Source organism: Lepisosteus oculatus, chromosome 25, assembly GCF_040954835.1.
Source record: "Lepisosteus oculatus isolate fLepOcu1 chromosome 25, fLepOcu1.hap2, whole genome shotgun sequence".
NCBI classification, from domain to species: domain Eukaryota; kingdom Metazoa; phylum Chordata; class Actinopteri; order Semionotiformes; family Lepisosteidae; genus Lepisosteus; species Lepisosteus oculatus.
Genome location: NC_090720.1, coordinates 272518 through 286652, shown reverse-complemented (window position 1 = coordinate 286652; position 14135 = coordinate 272518). Strand labels below are relative to the sequence as shown.

Sequence of the window (14135 nt, the reverse complement as noted above, 5' to 3'; positions counted from 1 at the left end):
CAACACAAAACGCCCCTCCCCCCCGCTCTGCTCCCACGCCTGCGCACTGCCGAGGGCCTGACAGAGCGGGGGAGCGGAGGAAGCAGGAGGAGGGCGCTTGGCGGCGGGAGCGCGCGAATGCGCGGGCACAAGGGCGCGCCCCCCCTCCCCCGCCACCCGGGAACGTGCATCTGGTCCGAGAATCACACACGCACACAGCACGAGAACTAATGGTGGGAGCGGGTCGGAGCGAGGCGCTGTGCTCGAGACGGAATCTCCGGGCGCTCAGTTTGCAACGCGGACAACCAACCGGCGAGGATTAAACCCTTAAAACACATCTGTATGATCGGGGGACACGAACACGCAGTATGGTCCGGGAAACCAGGCACCTCTGGGTGGGGAACTTGCCCGAAAATGTGCGAGAGGAGAAAATTATCGAACATTTCAAACGGTGAGTTTCGTGCAGGGCGAACAGCATACGGCATCATGGACTCCGTCCGCCTGTATCTCTGCGCTCGCCGAGGATGGGAACGGCGGAGCCGCCGTGAGAAATTACAGCGGAAAAGTAACGAGAAACAGAAATGCCTCCCGTGGATTATAAACTGTTCTTTGTGGGAATATTTTATTGCGCTTGGTTCTTTCTTAAAAAAAGGGAGATCCTGAAATGTTGTGGAAGGAATATTGCATACGCGCGGTCGTTGAGGATGTATATACTTTTTCGTTTCCTATTTTTGCGAAGATGGATAGGAGGTGGAGGAGCGGAGCAGTGGAGACGGCGGTAATGATGTCTGAGCGGAGAGGCTGCGGTCGCGAGGAGAGCAGCACTGGGGATCCCGAGCGCTTTGTAGTCGCGAGGCGGCGGTCCCGCGCGGTGTAGCCGCCCGAGCGCCCGGCAGCTCGAGGCTGTGTTCAGAGACGCCGCTTGTAAATGTATCTTTCCTGCGCGAGCCGTGAGCCGGGGAACACGCGGGACGCGAGCTGCTACAGTTGCCGCTCTCGCGCGAGCCTGCGGTTGGGCAGCCGCCGCATAGCCTCGCGCTCGGACCCCGCCAGCCCGCGCTCTGTTATGGGTTCGGCTGCGGACGCGACCGCGCGCCGTGTGAACCCCCGTTCAGCTCGGGGGGACCGGCTAGCGCCCCGAGTCCAGAGGTCTGACCCTCGCCGTGGCCGCCCCTCGCTGGGGTGCTGCAGTTGTGCGTGGGGTGCTCGAAACCAGGGCCCCGCTGGGTTTGGGGGATGCGTTTTAAGAGCCCCGGCCGCAGGTTCGGGGTTCCGAGGGGTTCACGTGCAGCGTGCGGGCGCTGGAGGGGGGACCCCGAGCCCCTGGGTGCTCTTTTGGGGGTGCTGCTCCAGTGCCGGGTCACCCCGGGAGACGCGCTTGCTCAGACCGCTGATGATAACGGGGCGTGTTGCCCAGCCTGCCAGTGTTGGGGTTCCGGGGGCTCGCCGTGTCCCCGGCTGTTAAAGCCCCGCGCGTGGACGGGCTGTCAGAGCGGCGGGTCGCGGCCGTGGGGCCGTGGGGGAGGGGCGGCGAGTGAGCAGCGTGAATGGGTTTGTAAAATGGCGTCCGGGACGCGCGAGTGTGGGAACCTGCCGGGCCGGGCCGGGCCGGGCCGGACTGGCCGAACCTGCCGCGCTGCAGGGCAGTGCGCACGGGGGCTCGCGTGTGCCAGGCGCACGTCCTGCGTGTCTGAGGAGGCGTGAGTGGGTTTTCCCACGCCGGGCGCGCTTTTCCCTGCACTGTTGTTACTGGTGACCCTGATCGCGCCTGGGCCCGAGCAGGGGGGACCCAGGAGAACAGCGGCAGTGGGGCGAGCGGTCGGGAAGGGAACAGAACCGGCTGGCGGGGTGACTCGGGAGAATGGGTTGCAGAGACGGGGGTGACATTACCGCACGCTTGTCTTGCGTGGGGGTCCAGGTCAGTCCTGCTCGGTGATGGTGGCAGTTGTCCCCTCCCGTGTTTATTCAGACACGGTCACACGCGTGTGCAAATACACGCACTCGGACCCAGGCCTGCCGGTTCACCCCACCGCCTCTCCGGGCTTCTGTTTGCTGAATCGCTGTGGTGTTGGGTTTCGTGCGCAGTTGCCTGGTTACTGTTGCTTAGCGAGGGGTAGGGATGGCGCACAGCAAGATGCCCGCTCCTGGGCGAAGGGCTGACCTCGGAGTCTTCCTCAGCTGGGGCTCCTCGCGTGTCCAGTGTGGGGTTTTCCCCTGTTTCACACGCTGTCCTGAAACTCATGGTCAGTACTGCAGTGTGGTGGTCAGTACTGTGTCCTGAAGCTGGTGGGCAGTGATGCAGTGTGGTGGTCAGTACTGTGTCCTGAAGCTGGTGGGCAGTGATGCAGTGTGGTGGTCAGTACTGTGTCCTGAAGCTGGTGGGCAGTGATGCAGTGTGGTGGTCAGTACTGTGTCCTGAAGCTGGTGGGCAGTACTGCAGTGTGGTGGTCAGTACTGTGTCCTGCAGCTGGTGGTCAGTGATGCAGTGTGGAGGTCAGTAGTGTGTCCTGCAGCTGGTGGGCAGTAGTGTGTCCTGAAGCTGGTGGGCAGTGATGTAGTGTGGAGGTCAGTAGTGTGTCCTGCAGCTGGTGGTCAGTGATGCAGTGTGGTGGTCATTACTGTGTCCTGCAGCTGGTGGGCAGTAGTGTGTCCTGAAGCTGGTGGGCAGTGATGTAGTGTGTCCTGCAGCTGGTGGGCAGTGATGTAGTGTGGAGGTCAGTAGTGTGTCCTGCAGCTGGTGGGCAGTAGTGTGTCCTGCAGCTGGTGGGCAGTAGTGTGTCCTGCAACTGGTGGGCAGTGATGCAGTGTGGAGGTCAGTAGTGTGTCCTGCAGCTGGTGGGCAGTTGTGTGTCCTGCAGCTGGTGGGCAGTGATGCAGTGTGGTGGTCAGTACTGCAGTGTGGAGGTCAGTAGTGTGTCCTGCAACTGGTGGTCAGTAGTGTGTCCTGAAGCTGTTGGGCAGTGATGCAGTGTGGAGGTCATTACTGTGTCCTGAAGCTGGTGGGCAGTTGTGTGTCCTGCAGCTGGAGGTCAGTAGTGTGTCCTGCAGCTGGTGGGCAGTGATGCAGTGTGGAGGTCAGTTGTGTGTCCTGAAGCTGGTGGGCAGTAGTGTGTCCTGAAGCTGGTGGTCAGTACTGCAGTGTGGAGGTCAGTAGTGTGTCCTGCAGCTGGTGGGCAGTGATGTAGTGTGTCCTGAAGCTGGTGGTCAGTACTGCAGTGTGGAGGTCAGTAGTGTGTCCTGAAGCTGGGGGCAGTTGTGTGTCCTGCAGCTGGTGGCCTCTCTCCCCGGCCCGGAAGCGCAGGGCGACTGTCTGTTCGGTCAGCGGAGGAGGCGGAGGCCCTGGCTCTGCTCATCGCAGTGACCCAGATCGGCCCGGCAGGCCCGTGTAGCCAGTGAGGGGACGGGGGGATTCAGAGAAACCGGACCTCAGGCGCCCGAGCAGAGGGCACATCGGTTATTTGATCTGGTGTTCGTCTCGCCCGCTTGGTGACGGACGAGTATCGGTGCCGCAGGCCTGTGTCCATCTCCTGTGTCCAGGGAGAGGGGGCAGCGTGCTGCCCGGAGACTTGGCCACCCTCCAGCTCAGCCCCGGGCGCAGCCCCCCGTCAGGTGTGTCGGTTTAGAGGGGTTCAGTGAGATGTGACACCTGGTTTGGGGTCGGAGTGGAGGAGGAGCTGTGCCTGGTGCCGCACTGCTGGCCTCTTGCCTTTGCCAAAATACTGACCCTTCCTGCGGTCGGGCACTTGGCCGGCCAGCCCCGGTCCTGCAGGGCCCCTCGAGTCGGCTGTGGGACCCCCCCTCAGGGGTCGTCCGTGCTCCCAGCGGGCTCTGGGGCAGGGTCCGTGAGCTGGTGGGTTCTGGGGTGGCGTTTGTGCGGCAGTCGTCCACAGCAGCTGGAGCACATCTCGCGCCGCCGGCGGCTTCAGGCTCGGCGTACAGAGGTAGCTGGCGTTTTTTTTTTATGCTGACAAGTTTTGTGTCTTTGAAAGATTAAGGTTTCTGTAACGTGTTTGATCTTCTCGCCCACACAAGAGAGATGCGCATAAATGTTGTTTTCGCTGAGGCGGCTGTGCCTGGTGGGAGTGCAGCTCTTCCCGGGCCTCGTGCAGGGAGGGCGGGCCGCCTCCCTCCGGCTCTTACCGCCAGGGCTCTGCTGGCCGGCGCTCCATGGCTGCTGGGACGCGGGGCGGGCCGGACCGCTGGGCCCAGGCAGGCAGGGGGGTGTGGGAGGCGCAGGTCAGGAAATGGTGTTCCTTTTGGCACATTTCCAGCTCCTGAACCCCAAGAACAGTGGAGTATTCGGGGTGCTGTGCTGCCTGCCTCTCTCCTCTCGGAGCACACCTGCTGCCTGCGGCTCCTGGGAGCTGTGAGGGGGTGCGGCGGGGAGGCGGGTGGGGCTGAGGGGGGTGTGTAGGTGCCCGGCGGCAGTGTGGTGACCCTGTGCTGTCCTCTCTCCCCTCCTGCAGGTATGGCCGTGTGGAGAGTGTCAAGATCCTGCCCAAGCGCGGCTCCGAGGGCGGTGTGGCGGCCTTTGTGGATTTTGTGGACATTAAAAGCGCCCAGAAGGCGCACAACTCCGTCAACAAAATGGGCGACCGTGACCTGCGGACCGATTACAATGAGCCGGGGACCATTCCCAGCGCCGCGCGGGGGCTGGACGATACTCTGTCCATAGGCTCCCGCGCCCGCGACGTGTCGGGGTTCAGAGGGGGGGCGGGGGGTCCGGTGTACGGGCCCCCCACGTCTCTCCACAGCAGAGAGGGACGCTATGAGCGCAGACTGGAAGGGTAAGTGGATCAGTTTCTGTAAGCCAGGGTGGTGCGTTTTCAGTGCTGGTTGTTTTGTTGATTGATTTTTGTGTGTGGTTAAAGCAAGCAGACCGATCTCTCTAGGGATCCCCCAGATGGATATCATCGCGGTGAAAGTCTTTTTCCGAAATATCCATTTTTATAAAGATGCGTAAAGCAGTCCAGACGCTCACACGAATGTCACTGGGAATTGCTGTATGAGCTTGGTCCTGCTCGTGATCCGGATAACAGGTTTCCGGGGAATACCGAGGTTTGGATAATCTCCACGGATATGGATATGGGAAAGATTCTGTACTGCTGCGGAGTTAATTTTCCTGGATGTGGGAGTACAGATCTGCTCATGGTGGAATTACCTTTTTTTAAAAATGTTTAAAGATTATGCTGAACCAAAAAATGGGTTACTGTACGCTCCTGAGTCACAGTTACACATCTTGCTGTTGCCAACAGTCTGATTGATCGGAGCCTGGAGTATTATGGATATTCCCAGGAATATTCCCCTTGGATATACGGATAAGCGGGTGGATTGCAGGAATGTGGCGGCGGGTTTGGGTCGTTTTCTGTGGGATTATCTGGTTTAGGGTATTGCAGCTCGCGCTGAGTGAAGACGGAGGAGCGCCGCCGGGGGAGAGCGCGTGCCGAAGACCTGCCTGCGCTGAGCCGCGCTCCTCTTCCCTGGATTGTACAACCCGCCCGCGGGGGCGATACGGCTCAGGCCGGCCTCTCCTCCTTCTGGGATGTACTGGGATTCTCTGGGATTGTGCTGGATTACACGCCCTGGGAGAACCTGGCCTCCGGTCTGTGGGGCGGATGTATGACCTCCGGAGCGGTGTGGGAATAAGGGACCGGACCTGCCTCTGGGATTGTAAGGAGTGTGGCGCGTGTGTCCGACCGGCGCGAAGACGTTCTTGGATTATGGGTGCTTTTCTGTTGCTCCGGCGGTGCTCGGGTGCGAGGGCACGCCGGCACGCCGGGCGGAGGCGCTGTGAAGACCAGGAAGACGGGCCGCAGGAAGACGGGTGGACAGTGGGGTCAGGGGCTGGACTGGGCTGGCCACTCTGTGGATGTATCTTTGCTCTTTTCGGTTTTTGGCTCCCAAGAGACGTTGTGCCGGAGGTCCTTGCCGATGTGTGGCTTTTCCATCTTTTTTTTCCCCCCGGACCGGCGAATGTTTTTCATTTTTTCCTGCCTTGTGGGCTGCGAAAGATCAGGAGGTTGCGATCCGGATTATTCCCACCCCTGTCCGAAAGCGGATTACTGTCACTGCTGTTTCCATTTTTGTCCCATTTTTCATTTTTTGCCATCTTTTTTTTTACAGAATATTTTTTTCTTTTTGCTCACAAAATTGTCTCCCTAGAGTTTTAAGTGGGATTGTAGGTCGGGTTACTGCAGTCTGAACAGGTTGGTATGTCCTGCCCTGTGTATTTTAGCCCTTCTCTCTCTAACCCCAGTCGAACCCCTGTCTCCTTTCCACTAACTCCAGTAGCTCGTAGCGCCGGCCGCGGTGTCGGCCTGTAGACTCCTGTTCAGTCTCCGCGTCTCTGGCTTCTGTTTGCTGTTTGCTGTCGCGCGTCCTTCCTCCCTCCCTGTCTCTCTTTCTCTCTCTCTCTCTCACTTGTGCCCCCTCGGGTTTGTGGGCGTCCGGGCCGCTCCTCAGCCTCTCCTCGCTTCACACGCTCCCTCTCTGACGCCAGGTCCAAACGGGCCAATGCATGAGTCCAGCACCGTGGCTAGCCCTGTGACGCTGTAGTCCAGGCGCAGAGCAAGAGACCTCCTGACGAAACTGCAGGACAGAACAGTGCAGTGCAGTAGCAAACCCATGCACTAGTGCACATTGGAACACAGTGCAGTGTAGTAGCAAAGCCGTGCACTAGTGCACATTGGAACACAGTGCGGTGCAGTAATAATGCCGTGCACTAGTGCACATTGCAACACAGTGTGGTGCAGCAATAATGCCGTGCACTAGTGTACATTGCAACACAGTGTGGTGCAGTAATAATGCCGTACACTAGTGCACATTGGAACACAGTGCGGTGCAGTAATAAAGCCGTGCACTAGTGCACATTGGAACACAGTGCGGTGCAGTAATAATGCCGTACACTAGTGCACATTGGAACACAGTGCGGTGCAGTAATAATGCCGCGCACTAATGTACATTGCAACAGTGCAGTACTAAATCCGTCTACTTGTGTACATTGCAACATAGTACGGTGCAGTAACAATGCCGTACACTAGTGCACATTGGAACACAGTGCGGTGCAGTAACAATGCCGTACACTAGTGCACATTGGAACACAGTGCGGTGCAGTAACAATGCCGTACACTAGTGCACATTGAAACACAGTGCGGTGCAGTAACAATGCCGTACACTAGTGCACATTGGAACACAGTGCGGTGCAGTAATAATGCCGTACACTAGTGCACATTGGAACACAGTGCGGTGCAGTAATAATGCCGTACACTAGTGCACATTGGAACACAGTGCGGTGCAGTAATAATGCCGTACACTAGTGCACATTGGAACACAGTGCGGTGCAGTAATAATGCCGTACACTAGTGCACATTGGAACACAGTGCGGTGCAGTAATAATGCCGTACACTAGTGCACATTGGAACACAGTGCGGTGCAGTAATAATGCCGTACACTAGTGCACATTGGAACACAGTGCGGTGCAGTAATAATGCCGTACACTAGTGCACATTGGAACACAGTGCGGTGCAGTAATAATGCCGTACACTAGTGCACATTGGAACACAGTGCGGTGCAGTAATAATGCCGTACACTAGTGCACATTGGAACACAGTGCGGTGCAGTAATAATGCCGTACACTAGTGCACATTGAAACAGTGCAGTGCAGTACTAAATCTGTCCACTTGTGTACATTGCAGTGCAGTAATAAAGCTGTGCACAAGTGCACATTGGAAGACAGGACGGTGCAGTAATAAAGCTGTACAGTAGTGTACATTGCGACACCGTGCAATAATAAAGCTGTACAGTAGTGTACATTGCGACACCGTGCAATAATAAAGCTGTGCACTAGTGTAGATTTCAACACAGTATAGTGCAGTAATGATGTGTACTAAGGTACATTGCAACACAGTGCAGTAATAATGCCGTCCATTATTGGATCACGGTGCTGCGCAGTGCAATAAAGAACCACAACAGCTGGTGTGGATCAGTAAAGTGCTGAGAAATTCAGGTTCCTGTGTTTCTGCTCTTCAGTGAGGTCGCGTTCAGCTCGGTGCAGCTCAGTAAAGTACAGTGCACAGAGCATGCTGCAGTGAAATCAAGTAGTAAATAAAGCATAAAATCAACATGAATTTGTTTATACTAGGGGCCTCATGTTTGTCTTACGACACTCGAGAACACTGGAACATGCCCAGTTTGTCACAGGAGGATGGCTGTGGGACAGTGTGAGGTGGCTGGAGGTTCGAGAGGGGCTCGGGGGCCTGAGGTCTGCTCAGAGCTCAGTCAGAAAGACTCAACAGAGGCGCAAGAGGAGCCCAGACTTTAGCAGAGTCATCCTCTGCTTTTCTTCTGCCGTGTTGCATTAAGAGCGTGGTCTGCCGCAGACGAGAAAAGACTCTAATGAGCTTTTCTGTACTCATAGCTCAGGATCACTGCCCTTTATCGCATACCTTCACACTCACTTGCTAAGCGGTGTGTGTGGGATGACTTGAAATTGCTCCATACATTGACGTGTCTGTCAATGTTTTGTGAACACCTACTTGGTGTTCACAGCTTTTGCCACCGGGGGGTGCCACTGCGTCTCCAGTGAAGTAAGGTCTTGGAGAGAGACTGCTGACATGTCAGGCAAACTGACGATTCTGACAGCTCTGTGGTGCAGGGTCAGAGCTGACACTGTGTGCAAGTGCTGCTCTCTGGTGGCATCACCAGTGAACTTGTGCGCAGCCCTCCGGTGTCTGAGCCGACAGGTGTGCAAGAGTGCGTTTCCACTTTGCAGTGATGCCGTAACGACATCGTGAAAGAGGGCGAAGAGCCGTGTCCCAGTTCAGGACAGTTCCTGAGGCTGAGCTCCCTGTTCTTGCACATCCTGGCTCTGCAAAGCCTGCGGCTCCCCTAGCGCCTCCTGCTGGGCTCAGCTCTGCAGCGGACAGCCTGGCGCCGGCAGGACGGCTGGGAGAGGGGGAAGCCTGGCTCTCCCTCTGCCGCCCTGCGCCCTGGGTTTGAGAAAAGACTGAGAGTGGAACTCGTGCCCCTGATGGACCTGTGTTCCTGCAAGAGCACTAAACCCATTTCCCTCCGGCCTCACTGTGCCCATCCCCTGGTTAACCACAGGGGGGTGAAGGGAGTCACCTTGGTGCTGGTTTTAGTTTGATTGGAATCTTGGATTTAATGCCACTGAGGGTTCAGATTGAGAAGGTGTGTTTGGGTGATGAACTCGGGGTCACAGAGACCAGGGTCAAGGGTGAAGCTGCAGTGCGGAGTCTATGGCAGAGAAGAGCCCGGGTTTGAACTGGAGCTCTTCACTGGAGTCTGAAGTCCCTTTGTGACCGTGGCGTTGCTCGTCTCGCCTGTCTCCCACAGCTGAGGGTGCGAGCGCTCATGCCCTCTGCCAGGTAGGGCCAGTCGGCCCAGATGTGGCCTGCTCAGCCCGTCGCAACTCGTCCCGGCCTGACGGGCCAGAACGCTCACGCCAGCAGGACCTGCCCTCTGAGACTGCTGCTCCATTGTCCTCTCCACCACACACACAGGAGTGTACGCGTCACCCCTGCGTCAGCCCCCCTGCACTGGCTCCCTGCTAGCTTTAGGCGAGCTTCAGGCCTTAACAGGGGGCTTGCAGATCGATTACAAGTGAAATGCGGACAAACAAAACGATTGGCATCAGAGAATTTGGAAGGTTTTTGGAGGGGAGAAGGGTGCCAGGCACAGGAGGGAGAGTCTGTGTTCCTAAATAAGAAGGATTTGTGAGGAAGGAAATGGGTTTAGTGGATCGAAAGAAGCTGCATGTCAGTCTCACACTCTTCCTGAAGAGGGATGAGAGAGCCTGGGTTCACAGGGGCGAGAGCTGGTCTTCAGTCAGTCATCACCAGGCTCCAGTGTTTCTTAGGCTCTTGAGTTCTCTGTTTCTGTGCTCTCTAGTGTGTGTGTGGGGTTTGTTGTGACTCGGGGCTGTACTGGGGTGTGTGGGGGTTGTTGTGACTCAGGGCTGTACTGGAGTGTGTGTGTGTGGGGGTTGTAGTGACTCGGGTGTACTGGGGTGTGTGTGTGGGAGTTGTTGTGACTCAGGGCTGTACTGGAGTGTGTGTGTGTGGGGGTTGTTGTGACTCAGGGCTGTACTGGAGTGTGTGTGTGTGGGGGTTGTTGTGACTCAGGGCTGTACTGGGGTGTGTGTGTGTGTGGGGGGGTTGTTGTGACTCAGGGCTGTACTGGGGTGTGTGTGTGGGGGTTGTCGTGACTCGGGTGTACTGGAGTGTGTGTGTGTGTGGGGGTTGTTGTGACTCGGGTGTACTGGGGTGTGTGTGTGGGGGTTGTTGTGACTCAGGGCTGTACTGGAGTGTGTGTGTGTGGGGGGGTTGTTGTGACTCGGGTGTACTGGAGTGTGTGTGTGTGTGGGGGTTGTTGTGACTCAGGGCTGTATTGGAGTGTGTGTGTGTGGGGGTTGTTGTGACTCGGGTGTACTGGGGTGTGTGTGTGGGGGTTGTTGTGACTCAGGGCTGTACTGGAGTGTGTGTGTGTGGGGGTTGTTGTGACTCAGGGCTGTACTGGGGTGTGTGTGTGTGTGAGGGGGTTGTCGTGACTCAGGGGGGTGTGTGTGAGGGGGTTGTCGTGACTCAGGGGGGTGTGTGTGTTTGTGTGTGAGGGGGTTGTCGTGACTCAGGGGGGTGTGTGTGTTTGTGTGTGGGGGGGGTTGTCGTGACTCGGGGGGGGGGGTGTGTGCGGGGGGGGTTGTCGTGACTCGGGGGTGTGTGTGTGTGTGTTGGGGGGGGTTGTCGTGACTCGGGGGTGTGTGTGTGTGTGCGGGGGTTGTCGTGACTCGGGGGGGGGGTGTTGTGACTCGGGGGTGTGTGTGTGTGGGGGGTTGTCGTGACTCGGGGGTGTGTGTGTGTGGGGGGGGTTGTCGTGACTCAGGGGTGTGTGTGTGTGTGTGTGTGGGGGGGGTTGTCGTGACTTTGGGGTGTGTGTGTGTGTGTGGGGGGGTTGTCGTGACTCAGGGGGTGTGTGTGTGTGGGGGGGGTTGTCGTGACTCGGGGGTGTGTGTGTGTGTGGGGGGGGGTTGTCGTGACTCAGGGGGTGTGTGTGTGTGTTGGGGGGGTTGTCGTGACTCGGGGGGGTGTGTGTGTGGGGGGGGTTGTCGTGACTCGGGGGTGTGTGTGTGTGTGTGTGGGGGGGGGTTGTCGTGACTCGGGGGGGTGTGTGTGTGTGTGTGGGGGGGGTTGTCGTGACTCGGGGGTGTCTCCTGCAGTGTCTCCGCAGGGAGCGAGCTCTCACCCCTCCTGCTCTCTCTCCTCTTCCTCAGGGCCTCCGACACGAGGGAGCGCGCCTACGACCACAGTGCCTACGGACACCACGAGCGCGGCGCCGCGGGCTTCGAGCGGCCGCGCCACTACGACGCCGACTACTACCGCGACCCCCGGGACCGGGCGCTGCCGCACGGCGGGGGGGGCGGCGGCTCCAGCTCGGGCAGCGGGGGGGGCGGGGGCTCCGGGGGGGCCGGCGGGGGCGGAGGGGGCAGCGGCGCGGGCGGGGGCTCGGGCGCGGTGGGGTACTACGGCTCCCGGAGCCGCAGCCCCAGCCGCTTCGAGGCGGCGGAGCGGTACGAGCCCCGCGGCCGCGAGCCCTTCGCCCTGTCCAGCGTGGTGCACCGCGACCTGTACCGCGACGAGCTGGGCCGCGAGGGCCGGGGCCGCCGCGGGGACCGGGGCTACCACCACAGCCGCAGCCGGTCGCCCCACTCCTCGCAGTCGCGCAACCCCTCGCCCCAGCGGCTGGCCAGCCAGGCCGCGCGCCCCCCGCGCTCCCCCAGCGGCTCCGGCTCGCACAGCCGCTCCTCCAGCTCGGACTCCGTCAGCAGCAGCAGCAGCACCAGCAGCGACAGGTAGGGGGCGCTCCCGCGCGGCCCGCAGGCCCGCGAGCCTTGGCAGGGGAACACTGCAGCGGGTGGTGGGATTGAATCCCAGGGGGAGGGGAGTCCTGGTGTCGTGCCGCAGTCTTGTTCAATACATGGCCTCCCTCAAACCCGGGCACTGCTGGCGCCCCGTTGTTTTGTTCTGCTGGGGTGATTCCCGCTGCTGTGGGGACAGGCTCACTAGAGCCGCTGTGTTTCGAGGAGGAAATAGCGAAGCACGTGTGAAGCAGACTTGATGAATTATTCACCCTGTTCGCAGCTGGTCGCATCCTGAAATGGCGTTTGATTTGAACTTCAGCGGTTTCTCCTGCGCTGCTGTGCTGGAGTCCAGCGCTCAGTCCGTTCAGCAGGAATGTGAGAATCGCTTGTAAAGGGTCACTGAGCACTGAGTAGTTTAATGGCTGAAGAGGAATAAGATCCTGGATGTAATGAGTCTCTGATGTATGGCAGAGACCAGTCTGGGAAACTAGGGCAGTCTGCACACGCGCTCCTGTTACTTCAGAGCTTGTCGGCCTCCTCTCCTGCGTGTCCAACAGGCTTTTGAACCAGCTGCGCTCTGGCTGCAGAGACGTGATCGCAGGAAGGGATCTGCGGGGTGTCGTGCTCTTCCCTTTGGCTATAAGGTCCAGGCCCGGCCCGCGGCCCGGCGTGGTCCAGTCTGAGCAGAGTCTCGCTGTCACGGAGCCACCTGCTGTCTCGATCGCAGTCTGCGCAGTTGTCTGCAGAGTTTTAAGGAAGAATCTTTAAAGACCTCCTCCTCAAGGTTGTTTTCCAGAACGTTTTACTTCCTTTCTCGTTAGAGACTGGAATCTCCCTTGACTGCAGCAAGTTGCTGTAGGTTTGAATTTCGCTTGTAATTCACGTTGATATGTAAGTGCAGTTCCAGGCATCAGATTTCCAAACCTATCTGCTCATCTGTCCCTCCCATCCATCATTCTGTCCATCTGGCCACCTGGGCCGTCAGTCTGCAGCCAGGAGTGTTGAGTCGGGCTTTGCCGACCTTGATTGCTCCGTTCACAGGGGTGCTTTTCTTAATCCGCTGTAATTAGTTTGTGAGCAGAAAAACGCAGTTAGACTAAATAAAGATGTGTTCTCTGGTGTCTTCTGAGCACTGTGATGATCTCACCCTACAATGGAGCAGTACGCGTGTGCCTGCGTGTGCGTGATTGTGCGAACGCTGCGGTGATCTCGCTCTGCGCGTTAGCAGTGTGCGAACGTTGCGATGATCTTGCCCTGCGAGGGAGCAGGGTGAGTGTACGTGATTGTGCGAACGCTGCAGTGATCTTGCCCTGCAAGGGAGCAGTGTGAGTGTGCGAACGCTGCGATGATCTCGCCCTGCAAGGGAGCAGGGTGAGTGTGCGTGATTGTGCGAACTCTGCAGTGATCTCGCCCTGCAAGGGAACAGTGTGAGTGTGCGAGCGCTGCGGTGATCTCGCTGTGCGTTAGCTGTGTGAGTGTGCGTGATCGTGCGAGCGCTGCGGTGATCTCGCCCTGCGAGGGAGCAGTGTGTGAGTTCGACTGCTGTGTTATGACCCCGGGCTGATGACGGACTACAGGAGTTCAGTGCCATTATTTACTGGAGCTTCAGTGTTTGTTTTTTTCTGCAAGTGGTACTGGAACCAGACTTTTTCAGATCAGTTCACAGAGTCCTGCGTCCAGCAGAGGGCTCTGAAGCTGCCACCCCTCCCCTCACCTGTGAGCATTACAGTCATGTTATAAATCTCAAGGTTTTTCACTGTAAAACAATACTGAAAATTATAGTGAGCAGGAAAATATCAACTTGAACTGCACAATTTGTACAACTGTACAAATAAACACAGGCACGATATTGACGCACGGATGACTGTATTTTGTCCAGCTCTGTCCGGTGTGGACAGTGGGCAGGATGGGCTTCTGCCAGTTCTCGGTCACTCTCCTGTCCTGCTAGGTTGGGTGTGTGCGTGAGTTTGAGCCACATCTCCGTTACTGGAGCCCAGCTCTCACAGGACACTGGAGATCCTGCTGAGTCAAGGTGCCAAATGTTTCTGCCCCCACCTGCCTCCAAAACCACATGAGCAGCTACAGGCATGAAAATGTAATTATTGCTAACGGTCCGTGTGGGTCCTAATGCCCCAGTACAGTGACGGGGACACTATACTGTGAACAGGCGCCGTCCTTCGGATGAGACGTAAAACCGAGGTCCTGACTCTCTGTGGTCATTAAAAATCCCAGGGCGTCTCTCGGAAATAGTTGGGGTGTAGCCCTGGTGTCCTGGCCAAAT

The 14135-nt window shown here is 58.0% G+C and overlaps 1 protein-coding gene across 1 annotated transcript in view; it reads left to right on the top strand.

Moving 5' to 3' along the window:
* Positions 1–76: 76 nt before the first annotated feature.
* The window catches only part of LOC102686502 (msx2-interacting protein), a 31104-nt gene continuing 17045 nt past the window's right edge, over positions 77–14135 (top strand). Inside the window, exons 1-3 of the mRNA XM_069183954.1 lie at positions 77–430; positions 4446–4766; positions 11267–11845. Of these exons, the coding sequence (XP_069040055.1) occupies positions 348–430; positions 4446–4766; positions 11267–11845 (983 nt within the window). The 5' untranslated portion in view covers positions 77–347. The remainder of the gene's footprint in view (positions 431–4445; positions 4767–11266; positions 11846–14135) is intronic.